General features: G+C 37.4%; 1 protein-coding gene across 2 annotated transcripts in view; it reads left to right on the forward strand.

The window, feature by feature from the left end:
* GRID2 (glutamate ionotropic receptor delta type subunit 2) overlaps positions 1-26,189 on the forward strand; it is a 705,658-nt gene that overhangs the window by 470,086 nt on the left and 209,383 nt on the right. For both annotated transcript variants that reach the window (XM_030449840.1, XM_030449841.1), the window contains 4 exons: positions 3,625-3,678; positions 11,125-11,298; positions 15,576-15,737; positions 22,360-22,479. In XM_030449840.1, coding sequence (XP_030305700.1) covers positions 3,625-3,678; positions 11,125-11,298; positions 15,576-15,737; positions 22,360-22,479 — 510 coding nt within the window. The remainder of the gene's footprint in view (positions 1-3,624; positions 3,679-11,124; positions 11,299-15,575; positions 15,738-22,359; positions 22,480-26,189) is intronic.

The following is a 26,189-nucleotide window of genomic DNA, read 5'->3' on the forward strand; positions in this document are numbered from 1 at the left end:
CTCTCCTCTTTTCTCTCCTCTTTTCTCTCCTCTTTTCTCTCCTCTTTTCTCTCCTCTTTTCTCTCCTCTTTCTCTCCTCTTTTCTCTCCTCTTTCTCTCCTCTTTTCTCTCCTCTTTTCTCTCCTCTTTTCTCTCCTCTTTTCTCTCCTCTTTTCTCTCCTCTTTCTCTCCTCTTTTCTCTCCTCTTTTCTCTCCTCTTTCTCTCCTCTTTTCTCTCCTCTTTTCTCTCCTCTTTTCTCTCCTCTTTTCTCTCCTCTTTTCTCTCCTCTTTTCTCTCCTCTTTTCTCTCCTCTTTTCTCTCCTCTTTTCTCTCCTCTTTTCTCTCCTCTTTTCTCTCCTCTTTTCCTCTTTTCTCTCCTCTTTTCTCTCCTCTTTTCTCTCCTCTTTTCTCTCCTCTTTTCTCTCCTCTTTTCTCTCCTCTTTTCTCTCCTCTTTTCTCTCCTCTTTTCTCTCCTCTTTTCTCTCCTCTTTTCTCTCCTCTTTTCTCTCCTCTTTTCTCTCCTCTTTCTCTCCTCTTTTCTCTCCTCTTTTCTCTCCTCTTTTCTCTCCTCTTTTCTCTCCTCTTTTCTCTCCTCTTTTCTCTCCTCTTTTCTCTCCTCTTTTCTCTCCTCTTTTCTCTCCTCTTTTCTCTCCTCTTTTCTCTCCTCTTTTCTCTCCTCTTTTCTCTCCTCTTTTTCTCTCCTCTTTTCTCTCCTCTTTTCTCTCCTCTTTTCTCTCCTCTTTTCTCTCCTCTTTTCTCTCCTCTTTTCTCTCCTCTTTTCTCTCCTCTTTTCTCTCCTCTTTCTCTTTCCTTTTCTCTTTCCTTTTCTCTTTCCTTTTCTCTTTCCTTTTCTCTTTCCTTTCTCTTTCCTTTTCTCTTTCCTTTTCTCTTTCCTTTTCTCTTTCCTTTTCTCTTTCCTTTCTCTTCCTTTCTCTTTCCTTTTCTCTTTCCTTTTCTCTTTCCTTTTCTCTTTCCTTTTCTCTTTCCTTTTCTCTTTCCTTTTCTCTTTCCTTTTCTCTTTCCTTTTCTCTTTCCTTTTCTCTTTCCTTTTCTCTTTCCTTTTCTCTTTCCTTTTCTCTTTCCTTTTCTCTTTCCTTTTCTCTTTCCTTTTCTCTTTCCTTTCTCTTTCCTTTTCTCTTTCCTTTTCTCTTTCCTTTTCTCTTTCCTTTTCTCTTTCCTTTTCTCTTTCCTTTTCTCTTTCCTTTTCTCTTTCCTTTTCTCTTTCCTTTTCTCTTTCCTTTTCTCTTTCCTTTTCTCTTCCTTTTCTCTTTCCTTTTCTCTTTCCTTTTCTCTTCCTTTCTCTTCCTTTTCTCTTTCCTTTTCTCTTCCTTTTCTCTTCCTTTTCTCTTTCCTTTTCTCTTTCCTTTTCTCTTTCCTTTTCTCTTTCCTTTTCTCTTTCCTTTTCTCTTTCCTTTTCTCTTCCTTTTCTCTTTCCTTTTCTCTTTCCTTTTCTCTTTCCTTTTCTCTTTCCTTTTCTCTTTCCTTTTCTCTTTCCTTTTCTCTTTCCTTTTCTCTTTCCTTTTCTCTTTCCTTTTCTCTTTCCTTTTCTCTTTCCTTTTCTCTTTCCTTTTCTCTTTCCTTTTCTCTTTTTCTTTTCTCTTTTCCTTTCTTTTTATCTTTTCTTTTTTCCTTTTTTTTTCTTTTTTTCCCTTCTTTTTTTTTCTTTTTTTCTTTTTTTTCTTTTTAGTTCTCTTTGCCTTCAGCAGAAATGTATGTAGAGTGATTAGCAAAATCGTTTCTGCTTCACTAATGTGTTGATTTGTCTGATGAAAAATTTAAATGGCATTATGTTGTAAATGGCATAAACTTTCTTCCTTTCTTGGTTAAGGAGCAAATAGTCCCTTGAGAACTTTGTTATACTTCTGTCCATTTCTAACCTCTGTCTGTTCCTGGATGTGTTTGTCTTCCACCCAGTTTTGTGTGAGAGATCTGATCAAAACATCCATGCTCCATAAAAGCATCCTGTCTGGGACTGTTGTGATGTTTCCCATCCCCCAGTTATTGAGTTTCTATCCCATTCCTTTATATGTGCTATGGGGATGCCTACTGTGGAGAATGCAAGAAAATGTCAAAGCAACACAACAAAATACACTACTGTCACCACAAAAAAAGTGTAGTGAGTCTCAATTCCACATTCAGTGAGGCCCCCTGATTCCTACTGCTAATAATATTTTATTTTCCAGGTGCACATTGGCAACCATGGATTTCATTTCCCCTCATTTCTTATTGGTGCTGTTGGAGTATCAAATAAGAAGCCAGTTCATATACTTACTTTCCTCTCCCAGTATCTCCAGATCAGAATTTCCTATCTTTCCTCTCATTGTAGGAGGACTCAGCCCAATTCCAATGGTCTGAATTAATACTGAAGGTTATCAGGAGGGGGTCTTTTGCTGCTCTTAATTTTTGTGACCAGTTAATTGCTCTTGTTTGGACGTGGCACAGTATAGTTTGCAGCCATCCTTGGCAGCAGCTCGTGGTGTTGGTCGCTGATAAAAGCCAAGCAGGGCTGTTCTGCAATGATCCACGTAATACCAGCCCAACACCAGTCATCCACTGAAATTCCAAGCCTTGTTTCAATTTTTCTTTGTTTTGTTTTTTGTTTGATTTTGGAAGGGGGTTTCTGTGGGAGGAGGGGCAGGTTGGTTTCTTTATTTTTTGTTGTTTTGGGTTTTTTTCTGGGTTTCAATGTGTGTTTAAGTATCCAGCAGTTTTGAATTGTGAATCAAGATTAGCATGGTGATTGTACAAATGAAACTGATTTAATTTGGTTTTAAAACTATTTCAGTGTTAATGTTAATTCAGTTGAATTTAGAAGCAGCATATAAGGTCGTGCAGCCTTTTTATAGTTTGTTTCTGGCCTCTCATGTTGATAATTTCTTTCCTATCTAATGAAAGCAGACTGAATATCCTCTTTTTACTCTGTTGACAACGTGACTCATCACAAAAGTGTAGTAGATTAAAGGAGGTAAAGAACAGGGCTAAGTGAAAGAAGAGGTAGGAAGCACATTTTCAGTCCAGCACACAGGGAGCTCCTGAAAAAAACTTTCAGTAGCATCAAAATGTGTGGGAGGAGGATTAGAGGAGAGACCCTGGGACAGGTTAGCATTCATCATCCCTGTGGCAGCCCTCTTGCTCAAGAGAACCCTTTCCTTCCCCGCTTCTTGAATTTCTGTGAGCCCCAACATTTCTGGGGTGGGTTTTTTTTTGGTTTGGATTTGTTTTCCTTTTTTTAACTCAGAGGCTTCCAGGGTGAATGTGCCCTGGAAAAGCCTAAGAGGCAGGAGCTATAGAAATCTGACCAGAGTCACTTGGTATTCATTTTCTGACTTCCTCTCTGTTGCTCTCTCTCAACACACAACATTAAGGCAAAAAGGATTTCATTTTCTTCTCAGTCAACCAAAACCTCTTCTCTTCTGGGATGCCAGCAAAGAAATGGATTTTCCAAGTTTAATTAGCGAGTCAAACAATAACACAAATGCTTCTGTAGAAATCTGCTAAAAGTTCTCTGTCCTCAGTTGAATAACAGAGGTCTCTGAGCTCATGTTCTTTGGTTTTTGTCACTTGCAGAGAGCATCCATTGAAATTTTTTGTTTTCTTGATTTCACAAGCAAGCTGACTGATAGCTGGTTTGTTCTCTATTTCAGGTCGTGGAGACTAATCTGGTTGCTTTTGACTGTCACTGGATCATTATAAATGAGGTAACTGTCAAGTAAACACTGTTGTGAACCATGAATCCTGTTTTCAGTCTTACTGACAATATTCATGCTGATCTTGAGTTTGCCAACAGGAAGCAGTAGCTATGACAAAGTTCAGGCATGCTGAGAGAGTAGATTTTCCTTAATAAAAGTAGGATGACAAGTTCTTGGACTTTGCTGTTTTGTCCTGTCTATTTTAAATAGAAGTCCGTGAATGAAAAAAAAAAGACAACTTTCATTCAGAGTATCTAGATTCTACTTGAGTTGACTGTTTTAAATCTTTTTTTCTCTAATGTAATATTTCCTTGTAGATTTCTCATGTTTTGTTTATATTTGAATTATTTTTAGATAATAAAAATAATAATAACAAAATCCAGTATTTCCCTTTCCTTTCAGAATTCCCTTAGAACTCAGGGGTTTTTTCCCTTAATGAACATTCATATATCACCTGAGCCAGAAGGCCACCAAAAGACCTTTTCCTAATAGGTCTGTGTATACCAAACTAAGTTAAATAGAGATCCTATTTCAGCTAAAATATGACAAGTTAACATGTGAAGTAACTTTGCATATAAACCATGGAACAATGCAATTTTTCTTAGATTTGACAACATTCAAAGCTGTGAGGTAATTTAATCCAAAGCATTTTTTTCATGGTTATAGCAAGACATAATGTGCCATGGTGTAATTGTACTTTGGCCTACCCATTTAAAGCAATGAATTTTTATCCAGTTTTCACTGGATAGAATTAGTTGTGAAGACAACTTGGATACAGCAGGATTTACTGGTTTGGGCCCTGCATTACTTATAGCCAATAACGTGTGTATTTTCTACCTCTGGATGGGGCCTTGCTGGTTAAGAACCAGAATTAAGCTACAGAGGGTCATGTGGATACATGCTTTATTTTTCCTGCCAGATTAAACTGGAATTAATTTGCAGTTAGTGGAATCCTGAAGCTGAGTGTTCATCTGTACTCTGCAATGTTAACATTACTATTTTAAAGCCACCATTAACCTTATATCAGTAGATTAGACAACAATTTATTATGCAGATCCCACATACTGGTTTGCTATTCCAAGTTGAAGGCACTATCACTGGTTTTTTTCATTTTAAATGTTATTTGAATCAGAAAGCTCAAAAGCTGCCTACTTTGAGCTGTGTCCAGCTCCTCCACCCTCAGAAAGCAAAACAAAACTGAGGATCCATTTCTAGTGTACAGGCTTTCTCTTTGCTGTTATTCAGAAGCATTTGCATTCAGAGCATTATTTGCACATGCAGGAAATTAAATGGCAGAGCAATTGAATTGGCTGCCACTCATCAGCCTCCTCTGCTTCAAAACTTTTTCAGGGCTGTGGTCCCAACAGGTAGGAGAGCTGAGTGATGTAAGCAGATGAACATACATTGGCCCTTCTTAGTTTTAGTGTCCTGTAAAATAGGTGAAAGCTGCAGTTAAGTTCATTCTGACAAATGGTGCTGTAAACCATAGTCATGTCTTTCAGTCATTCCAGTTGCTGTTTTTTTTTAAAAAAAAAAAAAAAAAAGAAAAAAGTGGATATATTTAATGCTGCCTCAACATTTTCTGCTTCTGGACCAAAACCTATATTCCCACTTCAGTAACTTTCAAGCTCTGCTTGTTTCAAATGGGAATAATCTCAATACTTTGTCGACAGAAAAATCAGATTAGCAGGACTTAAAATTTGTAGATAATCATATGGAAGGCATCTCGTTTTCCCATGTTTTTCTTATCACTACGTTCAAATTACAAAAGAAATTTAAATATTTCCTGAGTGATGTATCTTGCATAACATCATTTGCTTATTGTGACATTTTGCCTGTTTAGTATTAAGGCAATGCTTGCACTTTGGCAATGCAAGATGTGGAAATGCAGTGATTTATGGTCCCCTTACTCTGTGGTGTATAAAATAGTTATGTTCACATCCAAGTCCAGCAGGTATGGCTGTTGATGACCTCAGTACTTCTGTATGACTCTGAAAGGATCTTAGAGTTCTGCCTGTTTTGGTTTTTACATGAATATTTTGTGACAACACAGACATCTGTGTTTGTATGCCTGTATTGGCTAAATCAGACTGTCAGCTATGTAACTGTAAGACTGCTTTTCTGGCCTCCTAATCCAAAATTCTATGATCTATTACAGTGATAATGCATTGTTTTGCAAAATCCACTTCTGATACCCAAGTAAACTGGAATTCTCTTTCCCTTTCCATCCCTGTGTTGAGGGTATACAACACACCCAGTATAGCAATACAAAAGCAAGTACCACCTTCAGCTTTGTGATCAGGAATCTGTTTAGACTTTGTGAGGTAACATCTGCTATTTAATTGCTCACTTTAAATGCTATAATGTCTGGGAAAAGTTCCTTAATTTTTATTGTCCGATTAGGTGCAATTTAATGTAATGCAGCAAATTTGCTTGAAGACTTTGTATCATAATGGAAATGCATGTGTAGGAGGAGGGAGGTTGTTCCCATAAAATGAAAGGATTCATAATTTGCTCAAACATAATAACATGTAGTCATTTGCAAATAATACAAATCTTCATGCAGATCAGTGCAGTCAATTGAGAAAGCACTCTTCAAATAAATGTACCTATTTCTTCAGGGCCTTAAAGCAGATGGTGCAATTCTTTATTTAAATTTTGCAGGAATCATAGATTTGAATGCAGTCATGATCAAATATGCCTTAACAAAATGTGAGAATGGTTTTCTCACACTCTCTCTTCCTGTCTGTCTGTCTCCACTTGCTTCTTCCCTCTGCACAGTAGCCCAGGATAGAAAAATTATATTTCTTCTATGGTCCTTAAATCAGTAAGCTTAGATTTTATTTAGTAGAACTGAAGAAGGGGCATTGGTATGATTTTAATCAGTATTCTTGTTTTCTAAATTAAAGAAATGTGCTTTTTTATTGTAAATCCATGTCTCTCTGAAGTGGTTTCCTTTGTTAAAACATTCAGGGTCATCTTACTATGCCCAAGGCTATCACCAGTTCCCTATTACTGCTGTTTACTCAAGGACAGCCCAAACCACTTTCTGCTGCCTACAGTTACCATACAGGAGGTGAAAATATTATTGCTACTGTACAAAGGTTTGGTTGAGTTTCATCTGCAATAATGTGAGCAATTATGACCAACTTTATTAAAATGAGAAGGGAATGGATGTGCAGAAAAGCTGTTTTGTGTGAGAAGAGACTGAAAAGCCTGGCTTTATTAGCTTATGGAGACAAAGCCTGAAAGAGGATATGGCCTCTGTTTGTAACCATACAGAGTGTGAATAAATGCATCGTTGTCAAGGGCTAGAGGAAAAGGTTGGCACAAGAACAAATGAGTTCAAATTACCATGAATAAATTCAGGGCTAAAGTTATTAGGAGGATTCTAAAGACTAGAGACATCAGAGTCTGGAAAAACTCCTTTGAGGAAACAATGAAAAACAAATCAACCCAATTCTTTTAATGAAGAGTTCATGGAAAAAAGTCCAAGGGGTTTGCTCATCATAGCTCAAGAGTGAATTGGGGGATCCACAAGGTTGGATTCAAAGGCAGCTTTCAGATCTAGAGATGGTTTTTTGAAGCAGAGGGTGGGTCCTTGGCTGATATGTTCTGCTTGTTTCCATTGTGTTTCAGCCCAATGCACTCTGCCATGAAAAAGATTGTAGAGGATAATTATATTTAAAGATCCAGCAGCTAGATCAAGTCCTAACATCAGAGCTTAGGTCTAGGAGCTTACATAATTCTACATTTTAATATGGATAACTGATTAATAGTAGTAGTAGAGGTTCAGTTGAATCTTTGCATTTTCCATTGGGCACAGGAGGTCAGGTATTAAATACTTCTGTCTTTGGTACAGGGCAGCAACCAAGCTGCAGGTGACAGGCAACAGACTGACTGACTTGCCCTGCTTTCTCCAAACTCTTGAATTTTTTTTCTCTGTGAAAGTTAAAAACTGATTTCTTCTTGTATCCTTTTTCTCTTTTTCATCATGCTCCTCAGAGCCTAAAAAACTTAAGGGAGATAAAGTGGAGCAAATTATAGCAGTTCAAGATCTCCCTTTACTTATCCTGGAGCTTCATCAAGTTATAACTTTACCTCAACTACTGGTCTTGGAAAAGTGCTGAGAAATTCAGGAAGGGCAAAGCACAAATATGATATTGCGTGGACAGTGGAAGCCAAGAGGCCTCAAGGGGTTGTGGCCCCCCTTTTCTGTTTTGCCCCTTGCTCATTGCTCCTGGCTTTTGGAGAAGGAAGAAATCCTCTCCTTCCTCAGTGTCATGAAGGTTGTGACAGAGAGATGGCATGAAGATGTATGGAGACAAAGCTGAATAACAATGTATATTGGGTAATCAGTTATATAGTCTTGCTTCCCACTGGAGTCTCTGCCTAATGTTGAGAAGATCCTCTTCAGTTCCCTTCTCCTAATTCATCTGAGCTATTAATTTAAAATAGCATTTACTCAGATGAAATGCACATCTAATTTTATCTTTGTTCCATAAAAAATAGGGCAGCTTCCCATTTATTCCAAGTTCAGACCAGCAACTTTGGCTCAAACTTTGGAACTATGTATTGAACTTCTGATTTAAAAAACAAAACAAAAAACCACAGCCAACATAAGATAATCTAAATTTATACAGGTGTCAACTCAGTTCAACTTGGCCAACTTTCCAATTTTTTTTGACATTTGGTGCTTGTATAACAGATCATCTGCCATCCTTATATCATTATACTGTATCCGCCTTTGAAGTGCAAATGAAAATTGTTTCCTTTCATACAATAGTTGCTTTATATAGTTTTCTTAAGTCAGATCCAAAATTCAAGAATGAGGGATGATACTGGAGAGTCATTATATAAAAGGCTCATCACTCAGTCAATGCCAAGTATTAAAAAAAAAATTACAAAGAAATGTATAGCAAATAAGTTCGATATGGGTTTGCATGGCATTACTATGCTGTTAACCTAAAAATCTGAATTTATTATATAATCAATTGAATTGAGAGCATTTAAAGTGATAGCTTTCAAGTGATCTATTGTTGTACAAAAATGGTCCAGTGGAAGGTGTCCCATGGCAGAAAGTGACCATGAAAGTGACCCCATGGCAGAGGGGTTGGAACCAGGTGATCCTTAGCGTCCCTCCCAACCCAAGCTGTTCTATGATTCTATCAGGTTGTGTTCTTTGGTGTTTGGATTCTGTGATTAGTTCCCAGGTAGTGTAGGAAAATATGAAGTAGTAACTTAAAGATTAGAATGCAAACACTGTATTTGAGACGCAGAAAAAAATGCTGAGTAAGGAAAAAAAATAATCACTTTTGAGGCAGAAAAGATAAATGTTCGAGCACCTGAAAGTCAAAATCTCTTTAAAAGTATTAGCAATATAATGTGGCCATGCAGATATCAGTTTTTTCATTATTAGAACAAGTCTAATAGTCTTGCTGTTACAGTTTGGGCACAGTGCATAATGAAAACAGGCAAACTTTTTTAAAATCCTCTGAGACAGGATATAGTTTAAAACCAAGATAAAAAGTTTCTTTAGCATTTCCTTGTGATTATACTCAAAGCATTATAGAAAAAAATATATTCATTTTGCTAAAACAGCATATTTTTTATAACTTGAAGCTAGTGAAATGATACAGAATAAATGAAAAGACGGAGTCTTAAGCTGAGAGAAACCATTATCTATGGTACATTAGGAATTAATCGACCAGAAATGCAAAATATTATACTGGACACAGCTGATGCCTTGTGTTATTTTTGTTTGCTGAAAAATCTATATTTCATAAAGAACATTAATAACAGATGAATTCGGAAACTATGACAATCTGTGAAAAAATAATAAATTACTTTATTGTAGTCAAGAGTAGAAATTAATATTTACATCTCATGTATTTTTCTTCCAAAACTTAAAAGAAATAAACAAATACCAGTATATCCAAAGAAGTTTCTTTGCTCAAAAAAGCACCAAAGTTTGCCAGGATAGTTGTCTTAACATTTAAAGGGATGCTTTTTCAAAATGCTTTGCTTCCTTCTCAGGAGAAAGACTCTGTAATATGAGTTCAAATCCTGATGATCCTATGAATATGGATCAAAAATCTAGGAGCAAAAAAAAAAAAAAAAAAAGATTATTTCATTTATTTATACAATAAATAAAAGATTATTTATTGTAGCAGTGCAGATGTCCTGTGCCCTTGAAAAATGAAAAGGTATTTAATCTACAAGTGAGAATCAGGAATATTCAGTATGTATGCAAAGGTATCTTACATGCAGGCTGCAAATGAGGAGCTCCTCAAGCTTGTCCTCTCCCAGAAGGGTGCCCAAAAATTTAGCTGGCTAGAAAGTTTGGGACATCAATATCTGTAGTTATGGACAAGCCGTTCACCGTGGTGAAAACAGGATTCTAGTAAAAAGACTGAGAAATTTTGTATATCCTGCTTTACAGAAAAATATAGACACTGAATTGCCTTGAAAGCGACCAGCTGAACCTTTTCTGAGTAGCTTGAAAAAGGTTTAAAAAGGTTAAAAAAACCTAAAAAGGTTTAAGTAAAGCTCACGTTCTTCTGTGGAGTTTGTAGTCAGTTGCTTTTGCCCCTGAGCCCACGCTCCTCTCGCTCCCTGTTCCCTAAGGGCCTCAGGTTCCATGATGTAAAACAGTTTTTCCCAAATTGCCAGAACTTATACTACGTAAGGAACTGCTTTTTTTCTGGTTTTCCTAACCTGGAGTTAGTATTTTAAGCTTAATATTTCATGTATTGATCTTAGAAAAATTATCTTTAAAGCATGTGTCCATAGAGCTGGGTACTCATCTGCAAGCTTTAATAGAGGCCCCATGGAGTAAAATGTTACTTTTAAATTGGGTCTTGCTGTAAACAGGTACATAAACACCTAGAATGATCTAATGCTCATTCTTTGCTATTTTGGTAAATGATTCTTGGTAACTTGCACATTGTTTGCCAGTTCTTGATGTTGTTTCTAGCAAATGAACACAGAAGTCCTGAAAAAGGCCCCGAAGTCATGATACACACAGACTGCATCATGCTTTGACTTCATACTGATTTACACATTACCTCCCAAGATTGCTGTGAAACACTTTTAAGTAAAAGATCAAATGTAAAAGGAGAGGAAGAGAAAACCCAACATTAAATAACTAAGTCCAGTTACATCAACAAAGATAGAACATTTTACAGTTTTGCAATTACCATATGGGTTGTATGTCCCAAAATTAAATAAGTAAACCCAGTTACATCTACAAAGATAGGAAATCTTACATTTTTACAATTATCATATGGGTTGTATGTCTGTTGTTTTACTGAGCATGCACACGTTCTGTATGAGGTTATGGCAAAGCTCGATTGTGTGGCAATCTCGTGGTCCTCTCCTTTATTATTTTTTACTTCTAATCTGCTGGTAACATCTGTGCATTTTAACTTTCACGCATATGCTCTTACCTTCCAGGAAATAAATGACATGGATGTGCAGGAGCTGGTGAGAAGGTCAATTGGAAGGTTAACCATTATTCGGCAGACGTTTCCAGTCCCCCAGAACATAAGTCAGCGCTGCTTCCGTGGCAATCACAGAATATCTTCATCACTGTGTGATCCAAAGGACCCTTTCTCCCAAAGCATGGAGGTATATACCAGTCTGTTCTTACCAGGGGCTTGTCTTCCTGCACACTTTCAAGGTTTTTCCCTAGAGGATTGGTGTACTTTGATGTTTATTTTTCATATCCTCTCTGACATGTAGTCTAATGGCTCATGGGATGACAGGGAACAACTTGGGTGGGGAGGGAATGGACAAGAACAACATGCCTGCTCCACAGCTATTGAGAAAAAAGTCCAAAAAAGCCACATGATCTCCAAGCAGTGGGACTGATAAATTTTACTTTTTGTCATCTCAGAGTTTCCTCCTCATGCATAGGATATCTCTAGAGGCTATTTAGGAACTGTGAAAAATCTTTAGGTTGTGTTATTCTATTATGGCAGCATGGTTCTAAGGGGGATCTTGGTAGTCTGTGGATAATGGGTAAGAACTGGGGGTGTAATTATGTGCAGCCTCCAGAGGTGGCAAAAAGACCAATTCTCATGAACAAAATTAGAAACTACAGTAAGGTGGAAAACAAAGACTCATGTATTGATGGGAGGCTTCTCATTTTGATTTATTTTCCTCTTCACTGTTATTTCATTTTCACTTCAACAGTGGACTGACTCTAGGAAAGTTCCAGGAATCAAAGTTAACTCTATAAATGGGCAAAATGCATTCTATGGGTTAGATTCGACCTTATACGTTAACCTGTGCTTCTTCATCAGTCTCTACCTTTCAGAGCTGGAGTATTCCTATTGAAAGCTTTCATATCATTTTGGCTCAAAAGAATGATGGAAGTTTGACTGATTTAACTGTTCTGCACAGCTGAGTTGCTGTTTTCATGCTTTCCCCAAAATGGCTGCACTTCATTAGCAGCTGAGACAATAGTAAAGAATAAAAGGAATAAAACCTCTGACACAGTTTCCCCTGTGTCTCTGTATGAAGCAGAGACCTTTTAGTATCTGTGGGGTCTGTTCACTTTTTCTTTGTTCTCCCTAACAATATTATGAATGAACTTCTATTCAAGCGGGGAGTTGGAGCTCCACACTTCAGTTTATAAATTGAAATTTCTAATGCTTTTTCTTTACACCAGGGAAGTGTGGCTTATCAGAAATATTCTATGGAAATTATAAGGGTGGATTTCTTCTTGATTTATTTGTTTTCTGAATTGCTGCCCCCCAAAATCCTTCTGAGCAATTTTTTTTTTCAGCATCTTTATTAAAACACTGAAAAATATTTTGGTGATGATCTTTCATTGTTTTTCTGGGGTTGGCCTAGTCTGAACAACAGCTTCTATAAATGTGTGTCATTTTGGGGGCAAGAAGTTTAAAAGGAATTCATGGAAGTATTTACCACCATAACACTTGTCCAAAAACTACTTGGAATTGTCTAGCTATTTATTAACCAGCACCATTGATCCAGATTAGTCAATCATAGTCTGCTAAATACCTTTCTAGTACACTTTGGAATAAAAAAATTATTTCTTAATTTTGAATTGCATCAACAGGAGGTTTTGCTTGGTAATGCAAGCAGCCATTTGTCTAAGAGACAGAATAAATAAAAGATCAGTAATGAATATCAGAAAATGCATTAAATGTCCCAGTAAATTATGTGGTAGATGAGTAAAAGTGTAAAGTGACTTTAAATCACAGCCCCAGTTTGTGAGTTGGGACAGCTACTAATGAAGCTTGCTTCTGGGAGTGACAGGGAAGGGTCATTTTGAGAAGCAGAAATTAATTGTAGTGTCTTTATCATTGCATTATCAGGGATTGATTGCTGGAAGTGCTGAACTATTAGTGAAGGAATAACAATGCTTAATAATTGCTGAACTCTGTACTCCTGAGCCTTGTTAATACTTGATGGAGGCCCAGATGTATTGCTCTTAGATTACTGAGTGCCACCTTCCTCATGAGCTGTATCTATTCCCATGATATTAGGGATGGGAGCTACCTTGAAAGCAATGTCATTTTATTAGGAAATGATGACTTGGCACCTGTAGCCCTTCATATACTGATTTAGTCTCATTAGTGACCTTATTGTCTCTCCTCTCTTGAGGGATTTTTTCCCTTTGGCAGAGGCTTATGTAAAATAAACTTGTCTCACAGCACAGGGATAATTCCTTGTCTCCCCCTCAAAGAAATGTCCCTGTGGTGCTGACTTCTTTGGGGAAATATGGTTTTAGCTGAAATGCTTTGAATTCTTTGTAGGTTTACAATAGGTAGACAAATCATCCAGGGTGTTTTAAAAATGCTTGATTAATCTGAACCCAAATCCTCAATCCATGCCTTTTATGCTGTAATGCACAGTGATGCCTGGTGTGTGCATCTGTGGAAAGTAAATTAGTTCCAGGGCAAATACTGAAATGGGAATAGTCACAACCACTGGAGTCACAGTAAGAACAAAGAAGTGTTTTCCAGAAAGAGGTAGTAATTAAAAAAAATTATAATTTAAAGAAAAAGGGAAATAAGGGTCAGAACTTCTCTGTGTTTGTAGTTCTAACAATGACCAGTGCAGAGTTGTAAAGGCAACAGAGTATTCCAGGAGTTTATCAGGAGCAGCAAACTATTAGATCTCCTTCAATAAAATGTGGAAGGCAGAGTGCCCCAGGAAATTCTGGCAAGGTAAGAAAGATGACCTCTTTCCTGAATGCCAGGCAGGGAAGGAGTCTGTCACAAACCTTCCTGTGACAACTCTTCAGAGCAGATTGAGTATGACATGGGCAAAGCCAGCATGAAGATTACTAAGAAAATAAAAGCCTAAAAAAATAGGTGGAAAGGACTAACTAGGCAGGAAGAGAGGCTATTCTTTTTTCCTTTTCTTTTTTTCTTTTTTTTAATTAAGATGGCATGTGGATTTGCCAATCAGTGTCTCACATCTTCAGCATTATTGTGCATCCCTGCATATACCCTCTCCTAATAGCTGCAGGATTTTCCCAGTCTTTGGATATTCTTAAGGGGCAGAATAGGAGCCTTCTCCACAAAGTTGGCATAAATTTCCTATTTTAAGATTTTTTATTTTTTTTTTTAAGGTTTTAAAAGATCATCTGTGTTGAGAAAAGCCTTACACATAGCAATCAACATATTCCAGAAATCTGGGAAATATCTTCTGAGAGAGAAAAAAACCCAGCAACCTTGCCAGATTTAGAAAATTGGTGCTGGATAATTTGGTTTAGGTCTCTAGGAAGGCTCTACAGTCCCCTTCATAGTTCAGCTGAGGAAGCTGAATTTCCTTAGTAATTTCAGGCCCCATGGCTTCATGGTTCAGCTGAGGAAACTCAATTTCCCTAGTAATTTCAGGCCCCTTGGCTTCATGTGGCCAATAGGTTGTCTGAAAAGAAGAATCCCAAAGGTCCTTCTCATTTCTGAACATAATTTCTCTTCCTAAAAGCCCCTGTTCAGGAGAGCTATGGTTTCCCTTTGTAACACTGTTAGTAACTTTACTTTTCCTGCCATTTGAGGACAGAAATGTCTGAAATAAAACTACACTGTGAGTTTTTTCAGGAATGTTTATGAATTCTGAGCTTCTGCTCTTTTCCATTGGATCTTTCACTGTGTACTTTGAACTGTGAGCATTTAAAAGTATATATATATATAGTAATATATACATATATAGAAACAGTGCATCGGTAAGTGGAGCTGCAACACAAGTAATTCCATGAGTTGAACTGTTCTCTCTTTGATGCCAGTTGGTAACTTCCTCACACTGTAGGTGTGTAACTGTGCTTACTGTGGCACATACACACATTTGCTTGGTAAAAGGATTTAACAGACATTGCCAAATACTCTGCCATTAAACACTATAAACTGTAGAATCAAGATGCAACTGCACACTGAGGAAGATTTAATCAGGTTCTTATTTAATTCCAGAAATTACCTCGGTCAGAACTGGATGCACAAATCAAGAAAAACAAAACCCACAATAAAATTATTTTAAAATTTCAGAGTTTCTGTTTTGCAAAAGAACAAAACAGCCTTGATGACAATTTGATAGTGTTCAAATACACAGTAACTGAAAAAACAGAGTTTTCCAAAAGGAATCTGTTTACACCCAGGAGCAGGGCTTCAAATCCTGCAAGTGGATCTGTGCCAGTGATTGGGCTGCCTGTATTTCACACGTGTGGAGTCTGTTGCTGCAAATTACTTGTAATGTGACAGCTCCAAGCTGCATCAGAAGCAAAGATAAAACTTTTTTACTCTCACAGTTGCCTCTTAATACCAAATAAGTAATTTAATTACCAAAGGATTGTGGGTGAGCTAAAACAACTGATAAATTCTGGCTGCTGGCAGACCACAAATTCTCATATTCCCCTTTTACTGTCTTTGCAGATTTCAAACCTGTATATATATGACACTGTCCTCCTGCTGGCAAATGCTTTTCATAAGAAGCTGGAGGATAGGAAGTGGCACAGCATGGCCAGCCTCACCTGCATCAGGAAAAACTCCAAACCCTGGCAAGGAGGACGATCCATGTTGGAAACCATCAAGAAGGTACCTTTTCCATGTGTTTTCCTGTCTTTGCTAAATCACTTGCATGGGGCAGCATTCCCTTCTGAGATGCACACTATTCCTGATGTGCCAGCAGTCTCTTTTCAAAGCAATAGTTATGGTGTATTTACAGGTGATGAATGAAAATGGTCTTTTTGGGGTTTTCCATGTCATAATGAGCATATTTGAATAGAAGTTAATTAATTTGTTTACAAAAACTGCCTAACTAGTGGGATTTCCAAGTGCTAATAATACCCTATTGAAAAAGTGTCACAGGTTAGGAGGTAAAACAGGTAAATTCATTATTTTATTTGTAAAAGAAAAAAGCATTTGGCATTACTCTTGAGCAATGTTCTGTGGAGTCTGCTGTTGCTCTGCTGTTGACATTAATTTAGTGAAGTAGTGAGAGTGAGGAAAACCCTAACTCATGTAGCCTGCATCCTATTAAAGGACTGTTCTCTGTAACTCTTCCACAGTGCTTTATCCAATGTTAAGCTCTCACTATTTCCCTGTGATTTTTATTTCACACCTTATTCATGCTCATGTCCAAGGTGCTTGTCCCTTTCTTCAGTCTTTAAAGGTATTTTTTCTTAGTTATTCTCTTAGTTATTCTCTATATTCTCATTATATACTTACAGCACCCACATACTAAAGAGACAAATAGCACAGCCTTCTGGGTCAGTGTTCAGCCAAAATATGGATAGGTTGATAGTATGCCCTTACCTGTAATTCAGTTCAGTCTCCTTATGTTATTGATGTCTTTCATAAAATTGCCTTTTCCTTTATCTGCATGTGCTTCTGGTAGCATATATTTTAAATCTAAGTGCTGGCAGTGCCTACCATGTAAATTTTAAAAAAGCCCAGGATAGTAAAAAAAAAGAAAAAGAAAAACATATTTAAAAGTTTACTTATGGCTTTCATTAAAAGGACATAAAAATAAAATACAGTATTTCAAGAAATGGCTGCTCTGCATTACATTCCATTCAGCATACACCAGAAATCATGATGATGCAGGCAAAATATAAGGCTTCTTTGAAAACTGTTCATTTTTTCCCTACTCCCAGGTCAATCTGCATTAGCTCCAACATAACAGTTCAAGGCTGTCCCCAGTTTCCAGTCTAATGGTTTGGTGTCATGAGACTGCAAGGATAATCCAGGACAAATTTCTTATTTCAGGTTCAGTCTCTGAGGGACTCTAAACTATATTGCTCTTAAGCTACCAGACCCATTTAAATTCCCATCTGGCAGCCCCGTGTTTTTAAGCTCTGTTTAAAGCAAGGCTGGTTCTGGAACTTTTCTTCTCAACTTGCATTTTGTAAATACTATTGCACACCTTTTTCATTATTAAACTAAAAGCTCTTTCTACTTACTCAAATCCAAATAGGATGCCCGGGCCAGAAAGGCAACAAAGTCACTTCCACTTAAGAATTAGACTACTGTAGGAGCTCGAGTTTCTGGAAAAGTCTTGTAGCCCTCCTAGCATCTATAAATTTAGAAGTACTCCACCATGGAAAGGGCTACTGACTGTTTTCATTACAGTTATTTCCTTGCTTGTGTTGTTTGTGGATGTGAGACCAATCTTTTCCTCCTGCATAATGCAAAACGTAACCAAAAATGAAATACAGACATTTCCTCTCTGTATGGCTGTACCATTTCAATCCCTGGGAAGAGAAAAGCTATAATTGCAGCTGAGAGCTGGAATTGCACAAGGAAGAGGCAGTTTTGTGGGCTGCCTTCCCTGTTGTTTCACTGATGTGTTTATGTAGAAGAACATCAGGATCTCAGCTGTGTGCTTTTGAGACTGTTGACAATGATGAATATCTGATGAGATATCAGAAAAACAATAAAACTGAAAAGTAATGAAAGGGAAAATTTTGTTTCTCCTGTGAATATGTTTTCTCTCCCATTGTCTTGGAACGTCCTTTAAAACCAAGGGAAATACTTTTTTTTCTCAAAACCACACCAGTTTTTCTTAATTTTGAAAGTAAACAGGAAAAAGTTAACATACCTCATTTAAATGCTTCCTAAATAAAAGGTTCTGAATTTTCATTTTGAAATCAGCACTACTTTGAAGATGTAGTATATAATAGAATATTAAGTAGATATTCTTATAGTTCAGGGTGAAAATACAATGAGATTTCTTAAATGCTCCTGGAAAAAGAAATTCCATCCCCTGCATGACTTTTAACACTACTGTCCTGGTTTGGGCCAGGATAAAGGTAATTTTCTGTCTTCTGCTTTTGCTTTCAGCAAGTGCAGCTACTTATAAGAGACTTAGCTGAAAGCAAAAGCAGAAGACAGAGAATTACCTTTATCCTGGCCCGAACCAGGACAACAACCTTCCTAATGATGGAGGAAGGAGTTCAGGAAGAGCTGGCTGATTCCAGCCCACCTGCCTTACAAAAGGAATACTGAAGCAGCTGCTCTCCTGGCAGCAGCCAAGTGGAGGTGGTGTTGCCATCTATTGCTGCCAAAAGAGCTCTTGCTGGTAAAAAAAGCAGGAAAAACTAGTTCTAGAGGAAGGCTTTCTAGAGTAACATCTATCTTCCAGAATCACAGATCCAGACAGTGTTTTAGCTGCAGAAGGAATCTCTTTGATTGCTCGAGGGGAAAATAAGAGATGGGAAATCTCTGTAAGCTGCAGGCTGCAAGAAAGGGATGCTGATGCTCTACCTGAAGCAGCACTTGTTAAAAATAGGAGCACTCTGGTGTTAAATAGTAATTTCTTCATAATTAATGAGCTAATAGGAAAGAATAAAGAATAAGGAGGCATTAATGTTTTAAACATTATTCGAAATGGCAAAATAGCCATCTGAGTCATTCCCTGTTGTAATTTGTTGCTTTTCAGTATTGCAAGTTGATTCCTGTGTCACAATAACTACAAAGAAATGCTGTTTTTTCTGTGTCAATTCAGATGATTACTCAAAGCCAAAAAAAAAAACCCCAAACCAACCAACCAAACAAAACCCCAAAACATTTTAAGCCCACTACAATTATTAAAATCTAGTAGCTGTTTCTACACGTTCTGGAACTGAATTTAATTTGTTAAATTCACCAGGAAATGTAGTACTCCTAAAGATTTTGGCCAGCTCTGGCAAGTAGTTGTATATTCACTTATTTAATAGGAACAAACCCCAACCACATGCTAACTTGTTTATTTCTCAGCAAAGCTATTTCACAGTGAGAGAACGAAGCATTACTCGAAAATGATTCTGTAGGAAAAATTAATCTTCCCCAATAGCCTGAGAATAAATGTAAGTAGGGATTATATGGAGGATCAACTCAGAAAAATGACAGCAAGTTCTTGCATGAATCTTCTCTCACACTTACCTGATCTTCTCACTGTCACATTTGTTTAGCTGACTGGCAAACAGCAAATTTCTAGTGCTAGCAGCAGCAGCACAGAGCCCATTCCCTTAAAGGAAATGAGCTGTGCCTCATGCTTTATCATGTATTCTGGGTGAAATTGCCAACTACTTCTTTTTGCTGTCAGCTAAAAGTGGTGTGTTAAGTTTTCCGTATGAGTTTTTTCCAAAATAAAATGTGAAATTTGTATTTAATACTTATAGCAGGTTTTTTTCAGCCTTAATTGCAAACTCACTGGTGTCTGAGCATAACAGTATTTTGGAAAAAAATTACTCTTTTCAGAAAGAAAAGGTTCCTATTCAGAAAGTGCCTTCATCAGGGACTTGCAGTATAGTAGTCCCTAACCTTATATAAACTGTGGGTTATCTTGCTGGTCTAAATAGGACTCCAGTAGGCTTTAACTATATTGCCAAGCTTTATATCAGCTCTGCAATGCCCAGAGCAGTGATCAGAAACTTAAGTAAAACATTTTTGTCCTAAGAACTGAAATTTCACTCGTCATTGTTACATGTGTCAGGAAATTGCATTGTTGCAACTCAACCTTAGAGGAATTTGAGATAGTAGATAGAATCATAGAATCATAGAATTGGCTGGGTTGGAAGGGACCTCAGAGATCATCAAATCCAACCCTTGATCCACTACCGCTGCAGTTCCCAGCCCATGGCACTGAGTGCCACATCCAGTCTCTTTTTAAATATCTCCAGGGATGGAGAATCCACTACTTCCCTGGGCAGCCCATTCCAATGTCTGATCACCCTCTCCGTAAAGAAATTCTTTCTAATATCCAACCTAAACCTCCCCTGGCACAACTTGAGACCGTGCCCTCTTGTCTTGCTGAGAGTTGCCTGGGAAAAGAGACCAACCCCCCCCTGGCTCCAACCTCCTTTCAGGGAGTTGTAGAGAGTGATGAGGTCTCCCCTGAGCCTCCTCTTCTCCAGCCTGAACACCCCAAGCTCCCTCAGCCTCTCCTCATAGGGTCTGTGCTCGAGTCCCTTCACCAGCCTGGTTGCCCTCCTTTGGACCTGCTCCAGGAAATAATTCACCTGTCTTTGTTTTTCCCCAAATAGAGTTGATTCTGCATGCTAAGTGGAATGGAAGATTTCCTTGACTCTTACCCCATTGTCATAATTAATGCTAAAATAACTTGGAAAAATCTCATCAGGACGTGACTGGATCAGTAGCTGTCATACTGATCATGAGCTGTTGTGGCCATTTCCTCTGTGATCTCCTTCCACTATGCATTAGTAGAGGAATAAAATGTGTCACATATTAAGTTTTTTAGAGGGATCCACACTGTGAAAGACTATGAAGAAAAACTGGAACAGTTTCCTGAATCTCTTCTTAAGCAATAGACTACCCCACTCCACCAGCCCGAGGCAATTTAAATTTTTTTTTTTCCTTTCTTTTAATTCTGGTATCTAATCCAAAAAGAAAATATTATATACAAGATTTTTAAAATGTTAATATTTGTTTATACACACAGTATGTTATTTTGTTTTTAACTGACAATGGAACTTAAGGAAATAATAATGTATTATCCCTGACAACACCAGTTTCTGATAGTCTCTACTAAATTTTAAAAGTATTGTATCAACAATCAGCTTCCTTATTTTTATCATAATACTATTAACGTTTTAGAAATGGATGACCAAATGTTGTTAGTGCATTCTAATCTGCAGTGGAGATGCAAATTTTGTACTCTTTCTTGGGTTTTCTTCAAGCTGAACGTGTAAGAATAGAACTTTGAAAATAATGATTCAGCAAGGCACATGTGCCTACTTGGGAAGCTTATATTGCAAGAGATTACTTTGCAGGGTTGTTTTTTTTTTTATTTTTTTTTAGTTTAAATAATGAATCTCTTAACTGAAAGAACAATCATAGTTGCAGAACTCTTGCCTTATGTTTTGAAGTTATACATTTTGTATGGTTTTAGACCAGAGGCAGATTTTTTTTCTTGTACATACTTAAAATATATTTCTTGAAGGAAGTGGGTTAAACATCTAGTTTTCCCTGAATCTGAAAACTGAAGAAATGTTTTAAGGTGAAAGGTTTTCATAGTAGACATTTCACCTGTCTCTGTTGATTTTTACAATTCAGGTCATCACAATTCTTATACAAAGATAAAATGTCTGTCATGTTGGATTAATCCTCTTTTGAGTATTTTTATGGCATACATAACCCTTTCAACTCTGATCTGCATAGTAAATGTTCAGTTTCATCAGTTAATGTTCTGACTAAAATATAAAAAGTAAAAGCAAAATATGCTGCACTGATGCTCGTCTTGTGTAGTTTTAATAGTGTAGAATAGTTGTGGAGGAAAGCAGAAAAATCACTGTATTCAGCTAAACAAACCCCTCTTCAGTTGTGGTAATTTCTCTTGGGTGTAACATACAAAATACTTAAAGATTCAAAACTCAACCTGACCTTATGTGGAAATCTCTTTTGGGCAAGAAACTGAAAGCTGGGGGTTTTTTTTGGGGGGAAGGGGGAGTGAGCAAACATAAACCTTATTTTTGTGGAATTTGTTTTATGGATTTGTTTTTGGCTTTGCTTCAGATAAAATTAGTGGCAAAAAAATTTTTTTTTTTCATGAGGCTAGAATGTCTGTGTTAGAATATCTATGTATACAGTGAGGAGTCAAATAACAAAAAGTGGACTGCAAATACACTGTTAGTTAAGATCAAGACAATTGTGTTATATCTGCTTAGCATTACTGAGTTCGATTCTTCTGTGAAGAACTTACATGCTGCAGGAAGAATTTAGATTTCAGAATGTAGCAGGACGAATCTTTCTTCAGGGATCGGTGCCTCAAGGTCTGAGTAGGTGTAGCAGTATAGACTTGAGAGTTGTGCTCTAAGTCTATCACTCACGTAGCAGAACTAGCAAGATCAGACCGTGGCTCGATGAGCTACCAGCCTCTCTTGTGACTAGCCCAAGAGTGAGCTACTCGGTGGGTGTGAGCCTCATCTTTTATTGGCCCCCTGGTCTTGCACATGCTCAAGAGGGGGCCTGCCCTAACTGGGCACAGGTGGATTTGATACCGGCTCACACCCACTTCTTGGTAATCAGAGGCAGCTGGTTGCTTTGTTCCACTACATCAGAATTTTTAGGAAAATGTGGCCTTTAGAAAACTTTGGTAGTTTTGTATGTATTCTGCATAGTTACTGCACAAATCCCTTGGAGAAATAACAGATTAGTATAAGTGGCAACTTCTGACTTCACTCAATTCTTTTTTTTTTTTTTTTTTTTATTGCAATAGGGTGGAGTGAATGGCTTGACTGGAGAACTGGAGTTTGCAGAAAATGGGGGGAATCCCAATGTGCATTTTGAAATTTTGGGGACAAATTACGGAGAAGATCTTGGCAGAGGCATCCGCAAGGTGAGGCTACATATATTCAAACAAGATACTATTTTTATTGATTTTTTTTTTTTAAATGGGTTTTGTTCCAGGGTAACAGAAAATGTGATAGCAGATAATGTGTTGTTGTGTATTGCTAAGAGGAGGAAGAAATGGGAGAAAATTCTTGAACTTCAAGACACCTGTCTCTTTTAATATTGTAAAGAGGCCTTGTAGGTTGTTGTCTTGATCATGATGTTGTTTGTAATATATAGTGTATTAAGCTGCTGGCTGACAGTCCCACAAGACCAATGAAAGATTTTGGTTTGTAACCCTTGCAAAACCAGCAGATTTTACATTGAATTATGTTTAGAGCACCCAGGTTGATACTTACGCTGCAAGTAGGATGCTGCAACCATTAGATGATTAAAATTCATAGTAATGGAAAGAGGAAATCTGATGTTACATAGCTAAAATGTCTATTATCTCTTCATGAAGAAATTACATTATTTTTAGTAGAAATTAACTTTTACAGGATAAGTGTAATGTTGTATACTCAGCTGCCATACATAACCCAAATACTAGGACCTATACTGCTCGAGGAAATGGTGTACATCTCTTTCAAAGTTATTTTTTCTTGGTTTTTCAGTTTTGTTAGTATGTAAAAATACATTTGTGTCCTGTGTAAGGACTGGTGGAAGCAGGTCTCTATTTCCAGTGCATCCCCTAAACTTTGGACAAATGCCCATCTGGGATGGCAAAAGAATCAAAAATCTTATGGTACCTCTTAGGAAAAGACTAATAGGATTTTCCAGGAGTAACTCTCCTTCAAAGAGGAGTATCATTCATCTTTGAAGATACTAATGAGATCTCTTCATTTAGTGTATCATATCACACTGATTTTGATATGTGAGGAACCTGAAGTGACTGTCTGAAAGTAAATTACAGAGAGAGCTTTTTAAATAGTTGTGAACTGGTTCTGTGTGTCGGTGACACCATATGATGAACTGCATCATTTGTCTGTATACCTTCTGCAGTAACAGATAAGTACTTTGAGAGAAGGGAGAGAGCTAATAAGTTAGAATTGTCTCTGAACTCCTGAAATTTCTTGGCTTTTCATTGGAGTTGTTATTCTGCTCTTGCTGTTTCATCTCTTGTCAGTACCTTAATGTACACATGCCTATGGCTATGTCACCTTGAGCAGAAATCCTGACAGATGCTTCAGAAACTAAATGGAGTTGGATCTTGTTGAGATTTGGAGGTGCATTTAGCAAAGTCTTTAGACTACCACAATGTTGGACCAGTCCTTATTCCCCCCTTATTCCCTCTGCCTTTGCTTTCTGCAACTTGGGTTGTGTGGCTAGAGCCCTTGCTGTTGAAGACTGGGCAATAAAGTAATTAAAATAAAATAATGAAAAGCCTTCTCCATATCCCTCATGACCAGTTCTCCTTTTTTCCTTCTGAAGAGGGTGTATGTTGTCCCTGGTCTTCCTTTATCACTGACATAGCTATAGTTTTTCTTGTTGCCCTTTATGTCCCTGGTCAGAGTTGGTCAAAAAGAATAGAATTTTGCACAGCATATAACTAGACCATGAAACTCAGTGTCACAAGACCCTACAAGGACAAAAGTTGAAAAGTAAGATATTGAAATAATCTATTTTTTTAATGTTTGCCAAGATGTGTTCTTAAAATTAAGTATAGAGATTATATGAGATCTTTCCCATTGAAGGCTGCAATGTAAATAACTATCCTTAGAGTTTTGTGTTGAGCTGCAGCTGCTTAAAAAGAAGGTGTCCAAAGCAGAACAGATTCACTTTGTTCCAATTTTTTTTCCCAAACAGCATTCAGTGATCCAGAAAAAGCTTTGGGATGAGTCCTGCTGAAGGGAAAGGAATTTTCTTTAGAAAGAGATTTCTGGTAACAATGTGAGGCTGTGATAGCTGTTTCTGGGGACATCTTTCCAAAAAAAGAAAAATAATTCCAACTAAATATTGTATGTTTTTTACATTAGGTTGAATAGTAAAAGAATTTTTTTAAAATATGGTGTTTGTAGTAAATTTCACAAAGTTAACAAAAAACAAGCTGGGGATCCTAAAACATCACAGATTTTTTTTTAAGACACAGAGAAATTTTTTAAGGCGAAAATGCTACGTGTTGGTTCTACTCTTGACAGAATTTCAGATATTTTATCTTTGATTATATATTACTTTACAGTGTAGGATCCACTAGTGTTGGAAGCACTTTGCAATAATTACAGGAGTCAGATACATTTTTGTTAGCTGCACTAATTAAAGTGCACTTCAGATTTTCATGTATTTAGTAGTCTAACTACAGAACTACCTAACCAGTTTTATTTCTTAACTCTAGTGGAAGCAGCTGCAGTCAACAGACTGACTGAAATTTCTAAACGAATGCATCTTCCCTAATTAACATGTTTCCAAGTACTTTTATGTGAGATAATGAAGGGTGAAATCATGACAAAAGGACCATTGAAGTCATTGGGACAAGAAGTTCACACTGTTAAGTCTATAAAGAATTATGTTTTTCTTTTTCCTTAGGAACAATCAATTGATTTTAATTGAAGTAAGTAAAATTGTAGAAATTTGAGTACCTTTTCAAGAGTGCAAATTCTGCTTGAAGTCAGTTTTGTTTGAGTTCTGGATTTATTTCTTTCCTTATGAAAAGTTCACAGGTATTTCTAGGACTCAAAGCCACCCACCCACCCAACCAACCAAAAAACAAACAGCAAAACAAACAACACCCCCCAAAACCAAAACAAACCAAAAAAAACAAACCAAGGAAACCAAACAACAATTTTTTTTTGTGTTTGGTTTTACTGACCAAATTAAACCATGTATCTAGCAGAAACTCGCTGCAAATCTCCTCTTTGAACTTTGATGACTGTAATACCTGGAAAGTGGTGGAAGCATTGATGGGAAAGTTCGTTTTATTGGAGTCCTTCACCTAGTGATGAGCTGGCAAATTCAGGAGTCAGATTTGCCTGAAATACCAATTTTGTACCTTAAGGTCTGTAAATGTCATCCATCACCTTGTAGACCATGGATCACTTTGGTTGTATGTGTTGCCAGAGTCAGGTACTTGGGGAAATACAGTCAGATTGCTGCCAGATACTGGTTTTATTTACAGAAGTCATGTTCCCATCTCAAAGGGACTGCAGAAAAACTCTTGCTTTTTCACATCGTGCTGTAGCTTGTGTTTGTGCAGATATAATTATGTTCAGTGGGATCCAGGGGGGTATTTCTGACATCTCTCTGTTGGCATTCTTCTGTAGGTATTTGGCATTTGAGTGTGTATTCTTTGACATTTAAATTTCCCTGTAATACTTTTATCTATACTGTTAAAATAAAAGCTGCCTATTCCTGTGAATAACCATCCAACAAACAAATGAACAAAAGGGAGCTGGTGACTTAGAGGGTTCCTGTCTCGTAGCTCAGTGGGGTAGAAAACAGCACTGCAGAAATCAAGTGGCTTTCACTTTTCTTCCAGTGCTCCTTGTCATTCAGTGTGGGGCTGTGCTCAAAGGCTCTGTGCTACAACATTTGAAGTTTAGAGGGCTTCTCTCTGTTCCTACATGGGTTTTCCGAGTGTGGACATTTGAAGACTCTGGGATATGCCTCCATATCCCTATTAGCCCACATTCACCTCCTGTGTGTTTCTCATCTCTTGTGAAGATGGTTTCTATCATTAGCTCCAAGCAGGGGAATGAAAGGATCTGCCATGCTCTTGAATCT

This window comes from Calypte anna, chromosome 4A, assembly GCF_003957555.1.
Source record: "Calypte anna isolate BGI_N300 chromosome 4A, bCalAnn1_v1.p, whole genome shotgun sequence".
Classification (NCBI taxonomy): Eukaryota; Metazoa; Chordata; class Aves; order Apodiformes; family Trochilidae; genus Calypte; species Calypte anna.